The following is a 20,641-nucleotide window of genomic DNA, read 5'->3' as shown; positions in this document are numbered from 1 at the left end:
TTAGAGAGAGGGGAGGAACATCAGTGCTTGAGAGAAACATTGATTGGTTGCCTCCTGTACCCACTCCCACCAGTGATCGAACCCAAAACCTAGGTATGTGCCCTGACCAGGAATTGAACCAGCAACCTTTCGGTGCAAGGGATGATGCTCAACCAACTGAGCCACACTGGCCAGGGCAAGTGTGTGTCTTTTTTGGATACTTACTTATTCAACAAATATCTGTGTGCCTCCCAAATCCCAGGCACTCTTCAAAGTCATGAGGCTGTAACAGTGAACGAAACCTCCCAAATTTCTCATATAGTTTGCATCCTGAGGGGTGGAGCTAGGCAATAAAAAAAGGTGAAACCGAAATGTGAGAGGGTATGAAAGAGAAAGCCAGAGTAGGGAAGAGGGACAGATTTCTGAGGCATTGGGTTGTAGTTTTCAATATGGGAGTGAAGTTCATACTCATTGTCAAAATGATTTGTGGGCAACGATTTGAAGGACTTAGGGCCATGAGCCTGCCAATGTCATGGGAAGAGGATTCTTGACCAAAAACAAAGCCTATGCCATGGACTTTGACCTCATCAATTATTAAGCCATTGCCTTGGGTCAACAGTGATGGATCCTGGAAGCTGATTGTGAGTAGAGGAGCTGAGTGAGGGGAATCGACATTGATGGTGACAGGGCACCCTGGTTTAAGGGAAGTGTCCTTTAGGAGATTATACAAAGGGGTGTAAATTAGTCAGTATTAGAAAAAACTACCCTGATTTGATTTTCAGACTAGAAACCACAGTTCTCCCATATGTATGCTTTTCATAGTGGGGCCCACTAAATTTTGTGATTTGTTTGACTATCCCTTTTCTTTGTTTGCTATAACGGAGCCTGCTCCCTCATTGATGGCATTTTTCTTAAGTCTTTTTTTTAGAAAGACCAGCTATACAGAGACAGATGATTTGCCACTTGGCAGGCCACTGAGTGAAGGTGCTCTGGGTGTTTGTGGGTTGAGCAGAGCAAGTTGGATCTGTTTGTGGGTGGTATTCTCGGACCTAGCCTGCTCCCTCCTCCATGGGCCACTGGGTAACTTAGTTTAACTCTTCGTGCCTTAGTTTCCTCATCTGTATATTGGAGTAATATGGCACCTAATTCATGAGGTTGTTAAAATTAAATGAGTTATTACTTGTAATAAAGCAGTGCCTGGCACATAGAAAGTTTTAATAAACAGGTGCTTGGAAAATACTTGTTGAATAAACTTGTGGTATTTGTGTTTATTCAGACTGTATCTTTGGTAGCCTATTTCAGGACTACCTAACCACAGATTTGGCCATCAGAGCAGATTATGTTCCCAAGTCCCAAGCAGGCCTCCGGATCATCACCCAAGGGGAATATGGAGAGAATGTGGAAAACTGGGGTTCTCCACTTGGAAAGAAAGAGCAGGCCAAGAGCTCTTATCTGAGACACGCCTCACAAAGGCCTGGCCTTTCTTGCTTTTAGAAATGACAGAAGTGCTCTGGCTGCTGTAGTGGGTTGAGTTCATCCCATGCACCAAAAGGTCGCCGGTTCCAATCTCCGACAAGGCACAAGCCCAGGTTTCAAGCTAGATCCTCCACAGGGGGGCATGCAAGAGGCAGCCAATTGATGTTTCTGTCTCACATCCATGTTTCTATCTCTTTCTCCCTTCCTCTCTCTCTAAAAAAAAAAAAGAAAAGAAACAGTTTATTCTTGTATTATTTATTACTGATCACTTACTAAAGCTGTGCTCTGTGGACCTTTTAAGAATCATTTGAGGATTACTCTAAGCTTCAGTGTTTGTTGACTCAGGCAGCTTCGTTTTCATGTAGCTGTCTTCTCCATGTAGTTAAATTTCCTTTACTGCCTTCTTTGTCTACCTATAGCTTCTGTTGAGATGTCTTTGTTAGGTCATATTTTAGGAATGCTTTTCTCTCAGTCCTAAAGTTCCAAAATTAGAAAATGATCCATAATCTTAAACAGAATGAATTGGATTTGTAATGGACTTTTTCAGGAATAATTGTACAAGACTTTGGGCAAAAGATATCAGGGTGACTGTTGAGTGTTAGGGGTCCTCTGACTAGGACTCTTCAGTGGTAATATGATTCCTTACAGATGTGCATCTTCTATTATCTATTCTAGGCTCTTTTGTAACTGTTTGGGAAATGTTAACTTGGAGGAAACTGATAGTAACAGACTCTTGTCCTTACAGATTCAAACACACATTGACAGGTTGAGATAAATGATTCCCACTTTGATGTTTGCCCCTTAGAAAGAAAAGATAACGCCCCAAATTGCGTTTTATTGTCCAATAGCAGGGTTTCTCACCCTTGGGCACTAATAACATTTGAGCTAGATAATTCTTTGTTGTGGGGAGGGGATATCCTGTGCATTGTAAGATATCTAGTTGCATCCCTGGCATCTACCCACTAGATGCCAGTAGTAACTTTGTTAAAGCTTCATCAGTGTCTGTTCAGAACTAATTGGCTATGATGACTATTTTAGTAGTATCTATGGTCATGACTTGAGAAATTTTAATCGTTTACTGCTACTTTGTCTTACTACATTCGTTGACACTCGGGTATTTTCTCCAACATCAAGACTGAGGTATTTCTTCCCTTAGATTTTAGAAGATGTTGATGGAGGATGGTGTAACTTTGGCATGAGTAGTTCTGTTTGGGGATCAGGGATATTTCTCCAAATGCCTATTTCTGCTTCACTTTGTCCCCAGACCTTGTAGCTCATGGCCATGGTAGAAATGGGCATCTGCAACTCAAGGAAGTTTCTGTTAATTTAGGTTTCAGTGGTTAGGAAATTCTTCTATTATAGCATTTAAACTTTCTGGAAGTAATGAGCTATAAAAATTAAGGCACTTTCCACCATTTAATTCATCACAGCTCTGGGACCCTAACGTAAAGACACAAGGGAGGCCGAAACCGGTTTGGCTCAATGGATAGAGCGTCGGTCTGCGGACTGAAGGGCCCCAGGTTCGATTCCGGTCAAGGGCATGTACATTGGCTGCGGGCACATCCCTGGTAGCGGGTGTGCAGGAGGCAGCTGGTTGATGATTCTCTCTCATCGATGTTTCTAGCTCTCTATCCCTCTCCCTTCCTCTCTGTAAAAAATCAATAAAATATATTTATTAAAAAAAAAAGACACAAGGGAGAAGGAGTGTTGACTTTCCTCTCCAGAGTCCTCTTTTTTAATTTCTTAACTTCAGCCATACTTGACACTTGGCTTTCTTTATTTCACTTTTCATTTCAGGGTTCTTCAGCTAGTGGCCTACCCAGAAAATTAAAGCAGGGAAGATATTTTTAAGGGACTTATAGAGACCCAGTTGCCACTGTCTTTTTTTTCTTTTTTTTTGTCTTTTTTCTCAACAGACCTAAAAACTTTGCACTTGTTGCTTTAGTGTTTGGAGCTATCCACTTAGTTCTTGCTGATTGTGGTTTATGTGTATTTTTAAATGTCTCTTATTGCTGTTCTGGTCGTGTCTCATAACAAGGCCTAAATGTTAGCTTTTAAATAAATCTTTCTAGTGGGGAGAATATCCCTGCTAATACAATTTCAAAAACAATCCTGCTTTTTAAAAAACATATATTTTTATTGATTTCAGATAGGAAGGGAGAGGGACAGAGAGATAGAAACATCAATGATGAGAGGGAATCACTGATCAGCTGCCTCCTGCACACCCCCCACTGGGGATCGAGCCCGCAACCCAAGCATGTGCCCTTGACCGGAATCGAACCTGGGCTCTATCCACTGAGCCAAACCAGCTAGAGCAACAATTCTGCTTCTTAGGAAGTTTTAGGAAGTCGGTGGAACTGATCTGAAGCTATAATATTTTTTAGAAAAAAAAATTGCAAACTGAGACCCACTTAAATGGTAGCATAGAAAATACAGAACATTTTGTTCTTAATATTCTGGGCTGACACATTTTCTACCTTGTAGAACTGGGTTCCCATAGCTTGCTCCTGCTGGGAAAAAGTGTTATTTTTAGTTTTCTCTAGACTTCCTTTTTCAGGTCTCAATGCTCACTTATTCTAGAATCCTTATGAGATTTGATAAATAAATGCACCGTATCGGTATGAAATCTGCTCTGTGCCTTAAAATGTTTGTAATTGTCGGTCTTTCCAGCTCATTTCACAACCCCAAAACCTCAGAGTCATCTATAGCTCCAGTCTTTTCTCTGTGCTTCATATTAATATGTCTAAAATCCAACCAATTCTTCCCAGCCCAACATTGATACCATATTCCAAGCCACCATCAACCCAGGCCTGGATTTTTGTAATTGCAATAACATCATCTTGCTGGTGTCCCTGATTCTCACCCTTCTCCCTAACGTCTGCAGAATAATTATTCATCAACTAGAATAAGCCTTTTAAAATGTAAGTCTGGCCCTTACTGGTGTGGTTCAGTTGGTTGGAGCATTGTCCAGTACACCAAAAGGTGGCAGGTTTGATTCCCAGTCAGGGCACTTACGGCAGGCAACCCATCGATGTTTTTCTCTCTCTCTTTTCCTCTCTCTAAAGTCAATAAAAATTAAAGTATAAGTCTGGTCATGTCAGCCCTGTTCAAAACATTCTAATGGCTTCTGATCACATCTCTATATATAAAAGGCTAATATGCTAAGTGTCCATCGACTGGTTGCTATGACGTGCACTGACCACCAGGGGGCAGACGCTCAGTGCAGGAGCTGCCATGATGCACACTGGCCATTTACAAAGAAACAGCACCTCGGACCTGGTACCAACAAAGCAACACTTGGCTTCCCCCAAGTGGGACACAGGCCCCACCACCACACCGGAGTGACAGCCCACCAAATCGCAGTCAACGCTGCCGAGACCCCATGGCACAAAATGCAGTCCACAGCCCAGCCCAGTCCGGAAACAGTCGCTGTGGGTGCTGGGTAATGACGTCACGTAGCAACCACCGGCTTCCTCTCCCTAGTGACTAGCCTCCTTGGAGTTTCTTCAGCCTAGGAACACAACTTGCTTTATAGCCAGGTGCAAACATTTCACACTTTAATCAAATGTCTGTGAAGCATTTTCCTGTGTCTCATCTCATTTGATTCTCACAGAAGTCCTGGAGTAGGTAGATAGGAGACTCGGTAGAATCCTATTTTCTTTTCATTATCCGGAAAATGGAGATTTAGAGAAAGTTTAGAAACTTGACCCTACTGAAAAGAAGTAAGAAATGGTGGACCTTGAAAATGACTTAAGGTTTTCTCACTGCACAGAATATAGTCAAACACTGCTGCAGTTAAAATATTTTACCCTTTGTTCTCCCTACATGATCTACAATAATAATCTGCTTCATGTTGATATTTACTGCTGTGTTGCTGGCAATTACCTGAAAGAGAAGTTGGGGTGCTTCACTGGGCTGGAAAAAGTTTAAATCAGAAAGCAGGTCTAATTAAGCAAGTTTATTCTATATCTGTGAAAGGCTAAGTTGACGCGTGCATGTGTGATACATATAAAGCTCTCGCTGGCGCCAATTGCACGAGTGTGTTTCAATCTGTCATTGTCGATCATGAATTTGGTTGACACTTCTATTATAGAGAAAGGGCGAATAGCAATATTAAAATATTTCTTCTAATTTCCTTTCAGTGTGCACGAATCCGTGCACCGGACCACTAGTTCAGAATAAAGGATAGTCTACCTCATCTGGTTACTGCTTCTTCCACTTGGACTTCATTTTCCCACTCAGGACCTTTGTACAAGCTATTCCTTCTGCTCATTGGCCCTAGGAAAGCGCATTAACTGCTTAGAGCAGGGGTCCTCAAACTGCGGCCCGCCGAGGACATTTATCCGGCCCGCCGGGTGTTTTTGCCGCCGCTGCCTGTCCTGCTTAGCAGCCGACTCGTCCCGGGCCCCGCAGTGCGCGTGTGTGGAATGTGCGCCACACTCTCCGACTGCCCTCCTTCTCTCTGAGGGACAGTGAACTGGCCCCTGTTTAAAAAGTTTGAGGACCCCTGGCTTAGAGCCTCTGTCTACACTTGAGAAGGAGAATAAGAAAGTTTCTCTTTCCTTGCCCACCTCACAAGGTTATTGAGAGCCTCAGATGTGTTCATCTGTTTTCACTGTTGGTTCTTGTTATTGTTTACATGGTGCTAGGAATGGTTGGGATTCTCCTCCTCCCCAAGAGGTTTATTTGGGTCAGGGAAGGGTTAAGGAGAACCAGTAGAAATCGTTGCCAGGCGCTTTGTGTTAATATATAATGGTTGGAGGGAAAAGAGAGTGGAGTCTGGAAACTTGGTGCCTGGGAGGGGCCTTCTGCAGCTACCCTGGTGCCAGGTCTGATTGCCATGCAGGGGAAGCAGCTGAGGCTGGGATTGCGGGGAGGTTCAGTGGCAGTCTGCGGGAAACCTGGCAGCTTCACTATTTCCTTTTTTTGTGTCACAGCAGAATTTTGTGGCCTTGGTTCAGGTCAAATCCCAGAAAAAGAAAACCCTGGGATCTATTAAATCTTCTTTTGAACTCTATTGTGATATAGGATGTTGACTTGAAAAAAGGTCACTAGCCAGAAATAAAATTTTGAGGTCTTAGATATGACTTCTTGTATCATCCAATGTTAACATTTACCAGGCTAATCCAAATAATCTATTTCTTGTGATCCCTATGCCTTTTCATGCCAGTTGTTTGTAAAGTGTGGAGAATTGGAGAAGGGGGAGTGACCAAGTTAGAATGAGAGAAGTGATGCTTGCAAATATCCGTGTATACAGTATTTGCACACAGTGGGTCAAGTATGGTTAAGATGAAGGAAAGCAAGTGAAAAACTAACCCTTCAACTGAGACAGATCCTGTTCATGTTCATGACTGTGTCGTAACTGGGCAAGGACTATTTTGACTGTTTATTTATGGATGTAATTGAGTATACTTGATGTCCTACTTGTTGTATAGTTGAGAAGTTGTATGTTGATAAGCTAATTTATCATTGTTTCAGAACAGGTTATACTTTCAACCTTGTGTTAAATTCTTTTGTAAGGAAAATTCTTTTGTGAATTAGAGTATAATTTTTTAAATTTTTATTGAGAAAGAGAGAGAGAGAGGAACATTGATTTGTTGTTCCACTTATTTATGCATTCATTGGTTGAACCTTGTATGTGCCTTGACCAAGGATCCTTGGCGTATTAGGATGTTGCTCTAACCAAGTGAGCTACCCAGCCAGGGCTAGAATATAATTTGTAAATTCATATTGAATTGCCGTGGGATTTGCTATCATTCAGCCTTATGTGGATACCCTGTGATTATTGTACTATGGTAGGTTGAGCAGGTGTGAGCTCAAGTTCCTTCCTGCAAAATTTTTTCATAATAGCACTTGGTGACTAGAAACAATGAAGAAGTGTGAGGATTAGCAGCCTTCCAGAAGTGCTGGGCCAAGTTTTCATTTGTTCACTGTGTGATTTTGAATGCCATCAACTAATATGTTTTAAACTGTCCCCATACTGCATGGCCCAGTCAGTATCAATACCTCGAGTTAGAAAAGATCCATGTTGCCCTAGCCGGTTGCTCAGTGGTTAGAGCGTCTGCCTGCGGACTGATGGGTCCCAGGCTCGATTCCGGGCAAGGGCATGTACATTGGTTGCGGGCACGTCCCCAGTGGGGGATGTGCAAGAGGCAGCTGGTCGATGTTTCTCTCTCATCGACGTTTCTAACTCTCTATCCCTCTCCCTTCCTCTCTGTAAAAAATCAATAAAATATATTAAAAAAAAAATACCATGGATTATAGACTAAGTTACTTCCTTCCTACCCACTCCCTGTTTCCCTCCTTCCCTCCTTCCTTCCTTCTTTCCTCCTTCCTTCTTTCCTTCCTTCATCTATCTATAAAAAAAAAAAAAAAAAAAAAAAAAAAAAAAAGAAAAAAAGAAAAGATCCATGTTGCCCTAGCCGGTTGCTCAGTGGTTAGAGCGTCAGCAAGCAGACTGAAGGGTCCTGGGTTCGACTGCAGTCAAATTCACATACATTGGCTTCAGGCTCGATTCCTGGCCCTGGTCGGGCCTATGCAGGAAGCAACCAACTGGTGTGTCTCTTTCACATCAATGTTTCTCTGTGTCTTTCCCTCTCTTCCACTCTCTCTAAAAATCAATGGAAAAAATATCCTCAGTTGAGGCTTAACAAAAAAAGAAGAAGAAGAAGAAAAGATCCATGTCTATTTGAAGCCTGGAAAATTGATGGGCGGTACATAGTACATATTATACCAGATAATGACTGTTCTGTTTTTAATTTAAAAGAGAAATACATATAATAGTCCACATAACTTTTTGTGCTTGAAACATTGTGTTAACTCCAACCTTTCCTTTTTCTCTAGGCAAATAAGGCAGCAACTGAAGAACCAGGTCACTCGGATGAAGGAGCAAGTACCTGGTTTCACACCAGGCCTGGCGATATTACAGGTATTATGGTAGTGCATTTCCACTAATAACCTCCTTACTCAGTCTCTCAGTAGCACTTAAGACAACAAGAACTTCAGTCTCTCCCCATTTTTTATTTATTTGGGGGTGTGTGGCTTCTGTGAAACCTTAGACCAGGCGTCCTCAAACTACTGCCCGCGGGCCACATGCGGGTGTTTTTGCCGTTTTGTTTTTTTACTTCAAAATAAGATATGTGCAGTGTGCACAGGAATTTGTTCATAGTTTTTTTTAAACTATAGTCCGGCCCTCCAGCGGTCTGAGGGACAGTGAACTGGCCCCCTGTTTAAAAAGTTTGAGGACCCCTGCCTTAGACCTTTGCAGTTTCTCCTTGCAGGTTCCTCTTCAGCTCAGCTCCTAAATGTTGGCGTACCCTGGCCCTCTGCTTTTCTCTGTGGGCACCCTTGCCCTAGTTCAGTGTCTCTTGAGATTTGGTCTTAGGATCCCTTTATGTTTTGAAAAATTGAAGACCTTTAGGAACTTTTTTTAAAGGAGCTTTTCTTTTATATTGATTTACCCATTGGTATTTACTGTATTAGAAATTAAAAATGAGAGGCTTAGAAAATATTTGCACATGTAAAAATGCCCAATAGGAAGATCATTATATGTTAGCATAAGTAACATTTTAATGAAAAAACTTGTAGAAAACAAAATTTAGTGAGAAGAGGGGCAGTATTTTACATTTTTGCAAAGTCCTTTACAGTCTGGCCTAATGGAAGACAGTGGAATTCCCATCGCATCTGCACTCAGTCTCTTGCTATATGCTATTGTGATTGAAATGTATGAAAAGAAAACCCGGCCTTATAAAGACGTGAAAGGGAAGGCTTTTTAAAATAGTCTTTCCAGATAATTGTGAATACACCAGGACTGAATAAGCAAAGTTTTTAAAGGTTAATTACAATGTGTAATCTGAAACTTATCTTTGAACTTTCATTCTTGGTTGCATCGAAATCTGTGTTGCAGTTTGAAAGAAAATGTATCCCACGCAGAGTTTTGTTATGTCCTTCATTCCTCATTTGGAAAACAATAGTTCACCGGCTTATGCAGATCTTCCAAATGTTAACAACACATTTCATGATCTGGTATAAAAAAATCATGATCATTAATATAACCAACAAACTCATCAGAAAAGACTTTTAAGTATTGAGAAGTTGTCAAGCTCACAGGAGTGGATAAAAAATTCCGATTTTCGCTTGAAAACTCAAATTTTATCATTGGCCAACAAATACAATTTGTTATTTTCCTTGAAGTAGCAGGCTAACTTTGTCCACTGTTGAGAAAATATTGCCAAATATTCAAAGCTGAATAATACTGTTTGTCAGTTCTTCTTCCAGTTAAGATGGTGTTCCATTTAAATATGCAGCTGGCTCAGCTTCACTGCTTTTCCTGCCGTCAGCCAGTGTACTTTGGTATGCAGCGAAGTGCTCGATGAGTGCTCCCAGTTCCCTACACAGGGTATTAAAAAGGTCGGTTCTCAGGGGCCCAGGTTTAATCACATGAATGGCTCTCACTGCTTCACCCGGGCACCTGTAAGTGGAACTGGCCTCTGTTTTTCCTGAGCATGTATGGCAGTGAAGGATACCCTCATGGAGAGTATAGTTTGGTACCATTGTCTATGTCACCAGCCGTCTTATTCATTCGCCACTACTTGTGCAGCCTCAATATAAATGGCAATAACAGTGAAAAGGCAAGTGACAAGTGTAGTGTCGTTATGAAAAAAAATAGTTTGGCACTCAACAGGTCTTCTGAAAGGGTCTTGGGATTGTCACAGGAATGTGTGGACCATTGCCCCGGGCCAGCGATTTCCAACCGTTTTGCACCTCATGGCAAATTACTAAAATCCTGTGGCACGCCAAAAATTATATTTTTTGTTGACCTGACAAAAAAAGAAAAAAGATATAATTTTAACTCATTCACACCAGACAGCTAGTGTGTTGGTTGTTGGTTTTTATTTGTTTTTGACAATCTAAGAGAAAAGAGGTCAGTGCCTCTGACTAAATCGTCAGGAATTGCATGTTTTAAAAATTAACTGCGACACAGGTTGAATATCAGCTGAGGGCCAGTAACTTATACACCCTGGATCTCTTCTGAGTTCTGGACTCTGGCTTTCTGGGACATCACTTATTTCCCTTCCTTCTCATCTTTTTTGCTTGTTTCTCATCTCTCTGAGGAATTGAAATCTGTTTCTTCCTCATCTCACCTAGAACATTTGAATACCTCAAGGCATAGCCCTCAACTACTTTTTTTATCTTGTTCTTTCTCGGAGTGAGCTCACTCAGTCTCATGGTTACATGGGAGAATACATTCTAATTTAGACCTCTGTCCACATTTTCTTCCCTGAGCTCCAGATTCATACAGTAGGAGGCCTTCAATAAATATTTGTTATATAGACAAATGTACAAAGAATGATTTGAAGGGTTGATTTGGGTGACGAAACTGATAGCTTTCATTTGAAATTCCCTTCAGACATACCTGCTTCCAGGTAGCTCAGTTGGTTAGAGCATCGTTCTGATATGCCAAGGTTGTGTGTTTGATCCCCAGTCAGGGCACATACAAAAATCAACCAATGGATGCATAAATAAGTGAAACAACAAATTGATGTCTCTCTCTCCCCTCCTCCCTCTCTCTCTCAAAAATATCAATTAAGCCCAGCCAGCGTGGCTCAGTGGTTGAGCATTGACCTATGAACCAGGAGGTCACAGTTGGATTCCCGGTCAAGGCACATTAATGGGTTTCGGGCTCGATCCCCAGTGTGGGGCATACAGGAGGCAGCCGATCAGTGATTCTCTCTCATCACTGATGTTTCTATCTCCATCTCCATCTTCCTCTCCCTTCCTCTCTGAAATCAATAAAAATATATTTAAAAAAATATATATATTTTAAAAACCTGCTTCATCACTTCACATTTCTCTCTGTATGTATGTCTCCACTTACATTACTTAATCCCTTGCTAAGTTTCTGTCCAATGTTCATCAAGAATTTCAGAGTGAATAGTACTTAAATATTTCCCCCATTTCTGTTAATTGTCCTAAGAGGCCTCAGCTGAGAAGAAAAACACAGAAGGCCTGTTCTGCCTGGTGTGTTCTCTCCTGTGGTGGATTTTTCTTTTTTTTGCAAATTACTAAGAATCAAAGGTGTATGTTGTGGGTGTACACTCGGTACATGTGGGGGATCAGTTATTTCTTGGCTCATGCTTGTGAGTTGTTTGTTGTAGAAAGAGTAAATGTCATAAACTATAAATCTGTTTCTTTACCCCTTTCCTTAGCAATATTGGTTTTTTCCTCCTGTCTTTCTTCTTTTTAATATATTTTATTGATATTTTACAGAGAGGAAGGGAAGAGGGATAGAGAGTTAGAAACATCGATGAGAAACATCGATCAGCTGCCTCCTGCACACCTCCTATTGGGGATGTTCCCGCAACCAAGATACATGCCTTTGACCGGAATCGAACCTGGGACCTTTCAGTCTGCAGGCCGACACTCTATCCACTGAGCCAAACCTGTTTCGGCTTTTCCTCCTGTTTTAAAGATTGATTTCTAAACTCACATTTTAAATTTATTGATTGCAAGTGTTTTTGTTTACACGAATAGTTTTCTACAGCTTTGTCTTCTATGTCCTCACCAGTAAAACAGTGGTAGAGTATTTTAATCTTGCACTTTAGCACCAGAGTCAGCATCTTTCCATGATGCAAGGCTTACACATACTATGCTGTAATTGTTGACCTTAAATAGCCAATATTTCTCTAGCAAAATGGGTTTATTCGGGAACAACAAACAGTTGTAATTCAGGACATGCGGTCTAAAGGTGCAAGTTCAGAAAAACAAAGGAGAGCGGAAGCTCTTTTGGGGACTTGGGCGGGGCTGCTGTAAAGGAAGAATCCACTGGAGGAAACTGGAAGGTCAGGGTCTGGTGACTTTTCATTGGCTGAGCTGTGGCAGTCTCCCATTGGCTGAGCTGTTAAGGCGGAAACCTTTCTTCCTGCTGAGGTAGTCCAGTTGTATCACTTCCTGTGAGAGGCTGCAAGGTCCATCTCTTCCTGCTGGAGTGCTTTGCGTGATGTGTGTGAGAGTTCTCTCTTCCAGCCTCCCAACTCCACTTTCAATGAGGTTTCTGTTTATTTTCACATGATCACATCTCGACCTCATTTTTTTTTCCATCCTGGTGACCTGGCACCACCATCTTCCCACACCTGCAAATCAGAAACCTGAGATCACCTATAGGATCTCCCTCACTCTCCACACATCCCCTGGAGGGTTATGGTGCTATTGAGCCTGCCTCTCGAAAGCTCTTGGAATCTGTTTTCTGTTTTGATTTGTGCTTGCTCCACCCCCTGGGGCCAGTGCAGTCTGGCGCTTACAGGTTTTAAGTGTCTGATCTGGATGCTTCCAGTCCTTTGCCGCCCTTGTCAAAATGCAAATCTGATCACCACCCATCCATCCACACCCACTCCCATTCCTCCGGAAGGAAAGACAGTACTGCTTTTGTAGTGTCTGCTGACATTCAGTGATTTGTGTATATTGGCACTAGCCCGGCAGGTTGGGCACTGCCTCCTTATCATCACAGTAACTGATGCCAGGGATCTTGGGAAGTTTTTCTGAAGCCACGGTCTGCAAGGGACCGAGTCTGGGATGTGAACCCAGATCTATCTCCAAAAATAATTTGCTTTTCCCCTTTGTTTTTCTAATTTCTTAGCATTGCAGTCAAGAATAGTCATGATCTGGCTGGGGTATATATACCTAAAAGTTGAAATTTTTAAAAAACATAATGGACTGTTAACTTCCCAAATAACTGAATATTTAAAAGAAATTAAGACTTGACTAATTCTCAGAGGTACAAATGAGGCTGTATTTCCATTCCCTTAGCATATAAAATACTTTAATCTATAATAATAAAAGCGTAATATGCTAATTAGACCAGACAGCCAAACAACCTTCCGGAGGACCTTCCAGACAAAGCCGGGGCTGCGCACGAATTTCATGCATCGGGCCTCTAGTCATTAATACTATAAGAACTGACACTTGCTTCCTACCAGGACTATTCAGAGTGCTTTGCTCATGGCAACTGATTCAGTCCTCACAAAGAACACGGACAAAATAATAAAATTGATAAACTCACCTGACCTGAATATCTCTTGAAGCAGAAAGAAAAATTACTGAGAGGACCAGTACCCAGGTTATTTTATGTTATAAAACAGGGGCCCAAGTCCAAATGCTGTTCAGGTTGTAAAGTGTTAAAAAAAAGAAGCAAAATGTGTGACAATACATGGCCTGGAAAACCCTAAATATATACTGTCTGGCTTCTTACAGAAACAGTTTGCAGACTCCTGTTGTTTAAAAATATGTTCCTAACTTTTTCTGGGCAAGGACTTTTTTCAATAATGTAATTCACCTCCTTCTGGAAAGAAATTAGCATTCTGTTAAAATGCTTAAGTGATTTTCTTGATAAACTCTAATGGATTTAAGATTTGTTCTGGGGAACCAGTCTCCCACCCACCCACTTGATTGACAGTCACGAATCTACCGTGCTTCATAAACCTTCTTTTTGCATCACGTCTAGGATGATTGTACAACCATTTTCCTCTGTAGAATGCCTGTCCTGAGAGTGAGTCTTTTTTTTTTTTTAATATTTTATTGATTTTTTTACAGAGAGGAAGGGAGAGAGATAGAGTTAGAAACATCGATGAGAGAGAAACATCGATCAGCTGCCTCCTGCACGTCCCCCACTGGGGATGTGCCCACAACCAACGTACGTGCCCCTGACCGGAATCGAACCTGGGACCTTTCAGTTCGCAGGCTGATGCTCTATCCACTGAGCCAAACCGGTTTCAGCGAGAGTGAGTCTTTGAATTGGCTCCTAAGAGGTCTTTTGCTTTGCATTAGGATTATAACAAAACTTTGACATATGCTCATAACTGTAACTGTTAAGCTTTCTTTTTAAAATGAGTGTCAGTTTTGCTCTAGCTGGCTTGGCTCAGTGGGTAGAGCGTCAGTCTGTGGACTGAAGGGTCGTGGGTTTGATTCTGGTCAAGGGCATACGCCTGGGTTACGGGCTTGATCCCCAGTAGGGGGTGTGCAGGAGGCAGCCGATCAATAATTCTCTCTCATCATTGTTGTTTCTCTCTCTCTCTCCCTCTCCCTTCCTCTCTGAAATCAATAAAAAATATATCTTAAAAAAATAAAATGGAGGTTTAGAAAAATTCTTTCCGAGACATTCAGACAGAAAACAGTTCCTATAAAGAAACAACAGCAAAAAGTCACTACGTCTCTGAAGGAAAATGATGTGACAGCAAATTCAGCCAAGTGGATCCTTCAGGTGCAAAGATAGCAAAAGATATTTTCAGATACAGAGAGACTCAGAAAAATGCCTGCATACCTTTTATGGAGAAGTGACTTACAGTTGCATGTCAGCTACCTGAGAGATGAGTGAAAGTAAATTGCAGTAGAGAGAAATTATAATTTTAAAAGGACGGGCAGTGGGCGATAAAACCATTTAAACTCAGAGATAAGTCTAAATAATGAATTGTAGTTATAAATACTAATGAAAATGTAAAAAAATACTCTGTATTTAGAACGATCTTCTTTCCTACTTTGATCTAAAAGTCAGTGCATTAAATCTGATAACTCAATCAATGAAGGTTGAATGCTAGGGGCAAAGAATGTATAGAAAATGGCCAAAGAAAAAATATGTGAGGCACTAAAATTCTAGGGAAGCCCCCACAGGAAGCGGCTTAGGTTAAATAAGCCATTAAAAAAAAATCACATTTCCGCAACAGACTTACCTTTCAAGAGATGAAATTCAAATTGGCATCGGCAAAACATGTGTGTAAAAGACAGCAGAAGCTAAGAGTGAGGCAATGATCCGTGGGCCTGCGGGGAGCTTCCCATTGTAGCATCAACATGACAGGGACTGGAAATACTCTGTTACTGAGGCCGGCTTCTTTCTCAGGTTGTCCTGTTAAAAGGAGCCTTGCATTGTTACAGAGAACCGGAGTAAATCAAGCAATGCTCAGAGAGTTTGGAGTCACACTCTATTTACCTCGATGGGCTTAGAGAAAATGAATTCAAATTCTAAGCAAAGCTACAAGCAGAACTTCCCTTTTTATTAAAGAGCCAGCCCTATGTGCGCTTAGTGGTTATCTCGCTGCTGGCCCTGAAAACAACACAGTTCTATTCAATTAAAAAATACACCTGGCATGCTAGAGCCAGTTTGGCTCAGTGGATAGAGCGTCAGCCTGCAGGACTGAAAGGTCCCAGGTTCGATTCCGGTCGGGGGCATGTGCCTTGGTTGCGGGCGCATCCCCAGTGGAGGGCGTGCAGGAGGCGGCTGATCGATGTTTCTGACTCTCTATCCCTCTCCCTTCCTCTCTGTGAAAGATCAATAAAATATTTTTTAAAAAAATATACCTGGCATGGCATTGAGAGTATGGGCATATCTAGTCTCTGGTCTACAAAGTCAGACAGCTAACTTTATCTTCCTCATTATTCAAGCAGGCTAGAAAGCAACGTTATTTTTTTTAGAATAAGAGGCCGTCTAAAAAATAGCAGAGAATTCCAAACAGTAGTTTTACAAAACTGGGGTTAGCTTTCTCAGCGTTGATATTGATGGGCCTACCATTTTTCCCTCTGCAATTTTGACAGAAGCCAAATTCATAGCATTTCACCTTGAGAGTCTATTTCAACCTTGAAAAGGACAACTGTCAACCACTGGAACATGTAAAAATATTTGTAAAATAAAATTTCACAGATAAATGGTTACAGTGAAAAACTATAAATATGACTGTGATTAAATAGAAGGAACATAGTGAGACCTAGCACAGTGGTTCAAAGGACTTGGCTGCTTCTTTGTCTTGGGGCCAGCAGACTGCCCTTTGCCTCGCACAGGTGTCTGCTCTGTGTAAGGTAGGAAGAGTCCACCCTAGCTGGTTTTTCTCTGGTGTGGGCATGAGAGCTCTCCACTGCCCCTGGGGGTGAGGGAGAGGAAGCAGAATGTGCCCTCTGGGTGTTCCTGTCTCAGCTGTGTTGTTTCTCTCCCGATGGCAGTCCCCCAGTCCTGTCTCTCTCAATGTCAGCAGAAACTCCACGTTTGAGGCAGGCCTGCAGCACCGTCCTAATTTCCAAGGCAGATCCAGGCGTCCCCTGCTTTTTCTTTTCTTTTGGCTTTTTCAGTGGGAATCAGGTGGGCCTTGTTTGGGGAGGTAGCCCTAATCCCACCTGTGTTCACATCTCCATCCTGCCCTGACATTCTCCTGATCCTCCTGTTGAAGTTCTCTGCAACAGGAGTCAAGGAAGCTTTTCTGTACACCTTGACTTTCCTGATCGTCTGATTTGCATGTGTTTATTATTCTAGGTTGGCAACAGAGATGATTCCAATCTTTATATAAACGTGAAGCTGAAGGCTGCAGAAGAGGTAAAGCGAGAACAGCAGTGTTGTCACCCCCACCCCACCCCTGCCTGCCACCCTTGCCCTCTGTGCCCCTCCCCATAAAAACGTTTCTCGCCCACAGCGGGCTTTCGTTTATCTATGTTGCAAGTCAGAAATGGGTGACTTAGAGCTGCAGCCTCTGGTGCAGCCTGGAATGTTTTCTAATCAATGATCTGCCTTCTTCCCAAAGAGCAGGAACAGTGGGCATGGGATTGCTTAAGTGCAGTGACGACAATTAAGTAAATGATGAGCGGGTCAGAATGAGAGACTGATTTTTCAGAACGTAGGGTGAAGTGATTAAAACACCGCATGGTTTGTTTTAGTCATATCTGTAAAAGAAACGGGCCCCTGTCTCAAGTTCTCTTGCTGAACGCCTGTTTTAAATGTTCGTTTTTGCAGATTGGGATCAAAGCCACTCACATTAAGTTACCAAGATCGACCACAGAAGCTGAGGTGAGCTTTTAGGACCTGAGTGTTAAGAGGGCAGCTGAAGGCTTTCCTCTCTGGTTTTGGTTTAATAGAACTTTAGGGATTGACACATTCAGCATACAGAAGACCTCCAGGTAATTCTTTCTTCACAGACTCTGCCTACAGAAAATCTTTGAAAATACCTACGGAGTAAATGGTGCAGAGCTAGGGTGTGAATGTTTGATACTCAGAGTGTGATTGCAGCAGCATTTGTTTCCAAATCACCTGCGGTGTTGATTAAAAAATGACCCCTTGCCTGTAGTTATATGCATCTTAAAAACCAAATGTGTATTTCATTTATATGATGCTCAAGAATAGGCAGAATAGTCCGGCCTGTGTGGCTCAGTGGTTGAGCATTGACCTATGAACCAGGAAGTCATGGTTTAATTCCCTGGTAAGGGCACATGCCTGGGTTCCTGGCTTGATCCTCAGTGGGGGGCATGCAGGAGGCAACCGATCAATGATTCTCATCATTGATGTTTCTATTTCTCTCTTCCTCTCTGAAATCAATAAAAGTATTTTTATTTTTAAAGAATAGAATAAATAAATCTGTGATTAAAATCAGAACTGTGGTTGCTTGTAGATAGTGGGTTAACTGAAGGGGCAGGAGGGAAGAAGAACTTTCTGAAGGCATGGAAATGTTCTGCATCTGCAATGTCCAATAGGGTAGCCACTAGCCCCATGTGGCCATTTAATTAAAATGAAAGAAAATTTACAAATTCAGTTCTTCAGTTGTATTAGCCACATTTCAAGTATTCAGTAACCACTATTGTATTGTAAATTGTAAAGTATAGAACATTTCTGTTATCACAGAAATCTTGATTTAGACCATGATGAGTGGTTATTATTGTTGAAATTCTTAGTTCTTTGATGGATTTCTTACCAGACCGCTGGTGATTATATTCTGTGGTAAAGTAGAATTCTCTCAGGATTCAAGAGGAGGTACATTTTGAGATTATTACAATTAAACTCTTAGGGGACAACCTTCCTTTTGACTTGGAAAGTATTTCTCCACCCTGTATTTCTATGTGACATACAGATTGTATGTGGTATTGTTTTCAGGTATTAAAGTACATTACATCTTTGAATGAAGACCACACCATACATGGGTTCATAGTGCAGCTACCTTTAGATTCAGAGAATCCCATTAACACTGAAGCAGTGGTCAATGCTATTATACCTGAAAAGGATGTAGATGGGTGAGTGTGACTTAACTTTCTACATCACATTGCATGATTCCAAATATAAATAATATATTTGCTTCTAAAGAGTAAAAACACCTGAGTTACCTTTATTTCCCCTTCATTGCTTTCATTGTTTTAGATTGACTAACATCAGTGCTGGAAAACTTGCTAGAGGTGACCTAAATGACTGCTTCATCCCTTGTACACCTAAAGGATGCTTGGAACTCATCAAAGGGACAGGTAAAAACCAAAAGCAAAGCCCCATTTCTTAGAGCTTGGTCTTGACATGCTCAGGTACAGAGGAGGTTCATTGTGGGCCCTACATAAACAGACTTGATTGGCACGAGGACCTATCTGCTAGGGGCTTTACCTAAGTCCTCAACAAGCCTATGAAATAGGTACTGTCATTGTTCAAAAGCTGAGAAAACAGGCTCAGAAAGATTGAGTAATTTGTCTAAGAGGCAGCAGAGCCAAGTTCAAAGCAATTTGTGTGTGTGTGTGTGTGTGTGTGTGTGTGTGTGTGTGTGGAAAAAAGCCTATATGGTAGTAAGAATTAAGATAGTATGTAGGGGTGTAATGTGAAAAGTCCCCACCTCCCCAGTGGGCACCTAGACAGATGGAAACCATCTCTGAACAATTGGCTATATTACCTCATCACCTAATCAGCATCTCGGTATTTTTATTTCATCACAAATCCTTTAGCAGAGCTTATTTTTTAGAAGGAAGTGTGTCCTGTGTAGAGGAAGTGGATCAGAAGTTTGAAGTGGAAAATGTTGGCCTATGTCAGTGATGGCGAACCTATGACACGCGTGTCAGCACTGACACGCGTAGCCATTTCTGATGACACGCGGCCGCATGCCGAGGATGAAACATTTGCTGCTCCCGAGGATGAAACATTTGCGACTAGAGTCTTGGAGTTAGTTTTTTCCTCAAAGTGACACACTACCCGAGTTATGCTCAGTTTTTTGGCGAAGTTTGACACACCAAGCTCAAAAGGTTGCCCATCACTGGCCTATGTAAAAGAAAATTTTCTGTGGTTAGTGAGAAAAGGTCAGACTATAAGCCTTATGACAACTGTTGCTGTTCAGTCCCACGACTAAGTTTATATTCGACAGCCTCTTTAGCAGTTTGTTGCAACTTGATAAAAACGAATCCCATGAGCCACAGCAGCTACAGGCTTCCACTTCCTCTAATGGCTAGTGAAGCTGCCATTAGTTTAAACACTTCAGACTTTGAGGGCTTTACTTCTAGATGTTTGTGGTGTTAGCTTTATATAGAAGCTTATCTTTTTTGGATAAAATTAATGTTTTGCAAGAAGCACAATTTAAGCACCAACTGCCTTAAGCACTTCAGCCACAGCTTAGGAAGGGGAGCTCAGGTGGAGTCTTCGGTACTTTATTTCTGCTCTTTTTCTAGCTCATTCCCAGACTCCGTTTGGTGGCCCCAAGCAGCTCCAGCCCTGTTCCATCCTTGTGCCCAACCGTCATGGGATTGGCTCTCATTGGCCAGGGGATGAAGCACGGTCACGTGCCCACTGTTGGGTGCTCGCCCAGACCATTTCTATGAAGTAGAGTATGCCAGTCGAGAAAAGGACCTTGGTATAAATCCCAGAAGAACGGATGCTGAGTAGGCAAAAGGAAAGCTTTCTACCACAGTTAAATCCCCCTTTTTCACTTTCCAGCAAATAACCCTATGGATCAGGCCCTAAGCCGAAATAAAATTAGGCGAGGAACTGCATAAATAAGCTTACCCAAGGTGGGAAGAATCACCAATATGTATGAATCTAATTTCCCTCCACCCCATTACATGCCCCCTATTTGTCATCACTATTTTTTCCATGGAATTGAGTCTGATGTCTTCTTCCATATGGCTGTTTATTAGCTGTATGTCACGGTTTCTTTTTTTTTTCTTTAAGTGTAGGTTTTCTTCCCACTCTCTGGTGACTGAATGAATGTATCTTGGCTTAAGCTGCTCTCAAAAACCCACAGCAAGAAAGACACATGTACAGAATCAATTTGTAGCTAAAACCCTAGAGTTGAGAACATTATTTCCTAAGAAAGCGTGTTTTTGGAAGATTTCTTATTGGTGCTCTAAATCTGTTTTCACGCACTTGTTCTGAATTTTCCCACATAGGCGACATGCGAAGGAGGGCAGTTTCCCCCAGTTCTCT

At 41.8% G+C, this 20,641-nt stretch overlaps 1 protein-coding gene across 2 annotated transcripts in view; it reads left to right on the top strand.

Moving 5' to 3' along the window:
• The window catches only part of MTHFD1 (methylenetetrahydrofolate dehydrogenase, cyclohydrolase and formyltetrahydrofolate synthetase 1), a 58,314-nt gene that overhangs the window by 4,970 nt on the left and 32,703 nt on the right, over positions 1-20,641 (top strand). For both annotated transcript variants that reach the window (XM_028141598.2, XM_054715999.1), the window contains exons 2-6: positions 8,299-8,383; positions 16,745-16,804; positions 17,219-17,272; positions 18,350-18,486; positions 18,611-18,711. In XM_028141598.2, coding sequence (XP_027997399.1) covers positions 8,299-8,383; positions 16,745-16,804; positions 17,219-17,272; positions 18,350-18,486; positions 18,611-18,711 — 437 coding nt within the window. The remainder of the gene's footprint in view (positions 1-8,298; positions 8,384-16,744; positions 16,805-17,218; positions 17,273-18,349; positions 18,487-18,610; positions 18,712-20,641) is intronic.

The sequence above is a fragment of the Eptesicus fuscus genome, chromosome 5 (assembly GCF_027574615.1).
Source record: "Eptesicus fuscus isolate TK198812 chromosome 5, DD_ASM_mEF_20220401, whole genome shotgun sequence".
Taxonomy (NCBI): domain Eukaryota; kingdom Metazoa; phylum Chordata; class Mammalia; order Chiroptera; family Vespertilionidae; genus Eptesicus; species Eptesicus fuscus.
The sequence above is the reverse complement of the archived record's forward strand: the minus strand, read 5'-3'. Positions and strand labels throughout refer to the sequence as shown.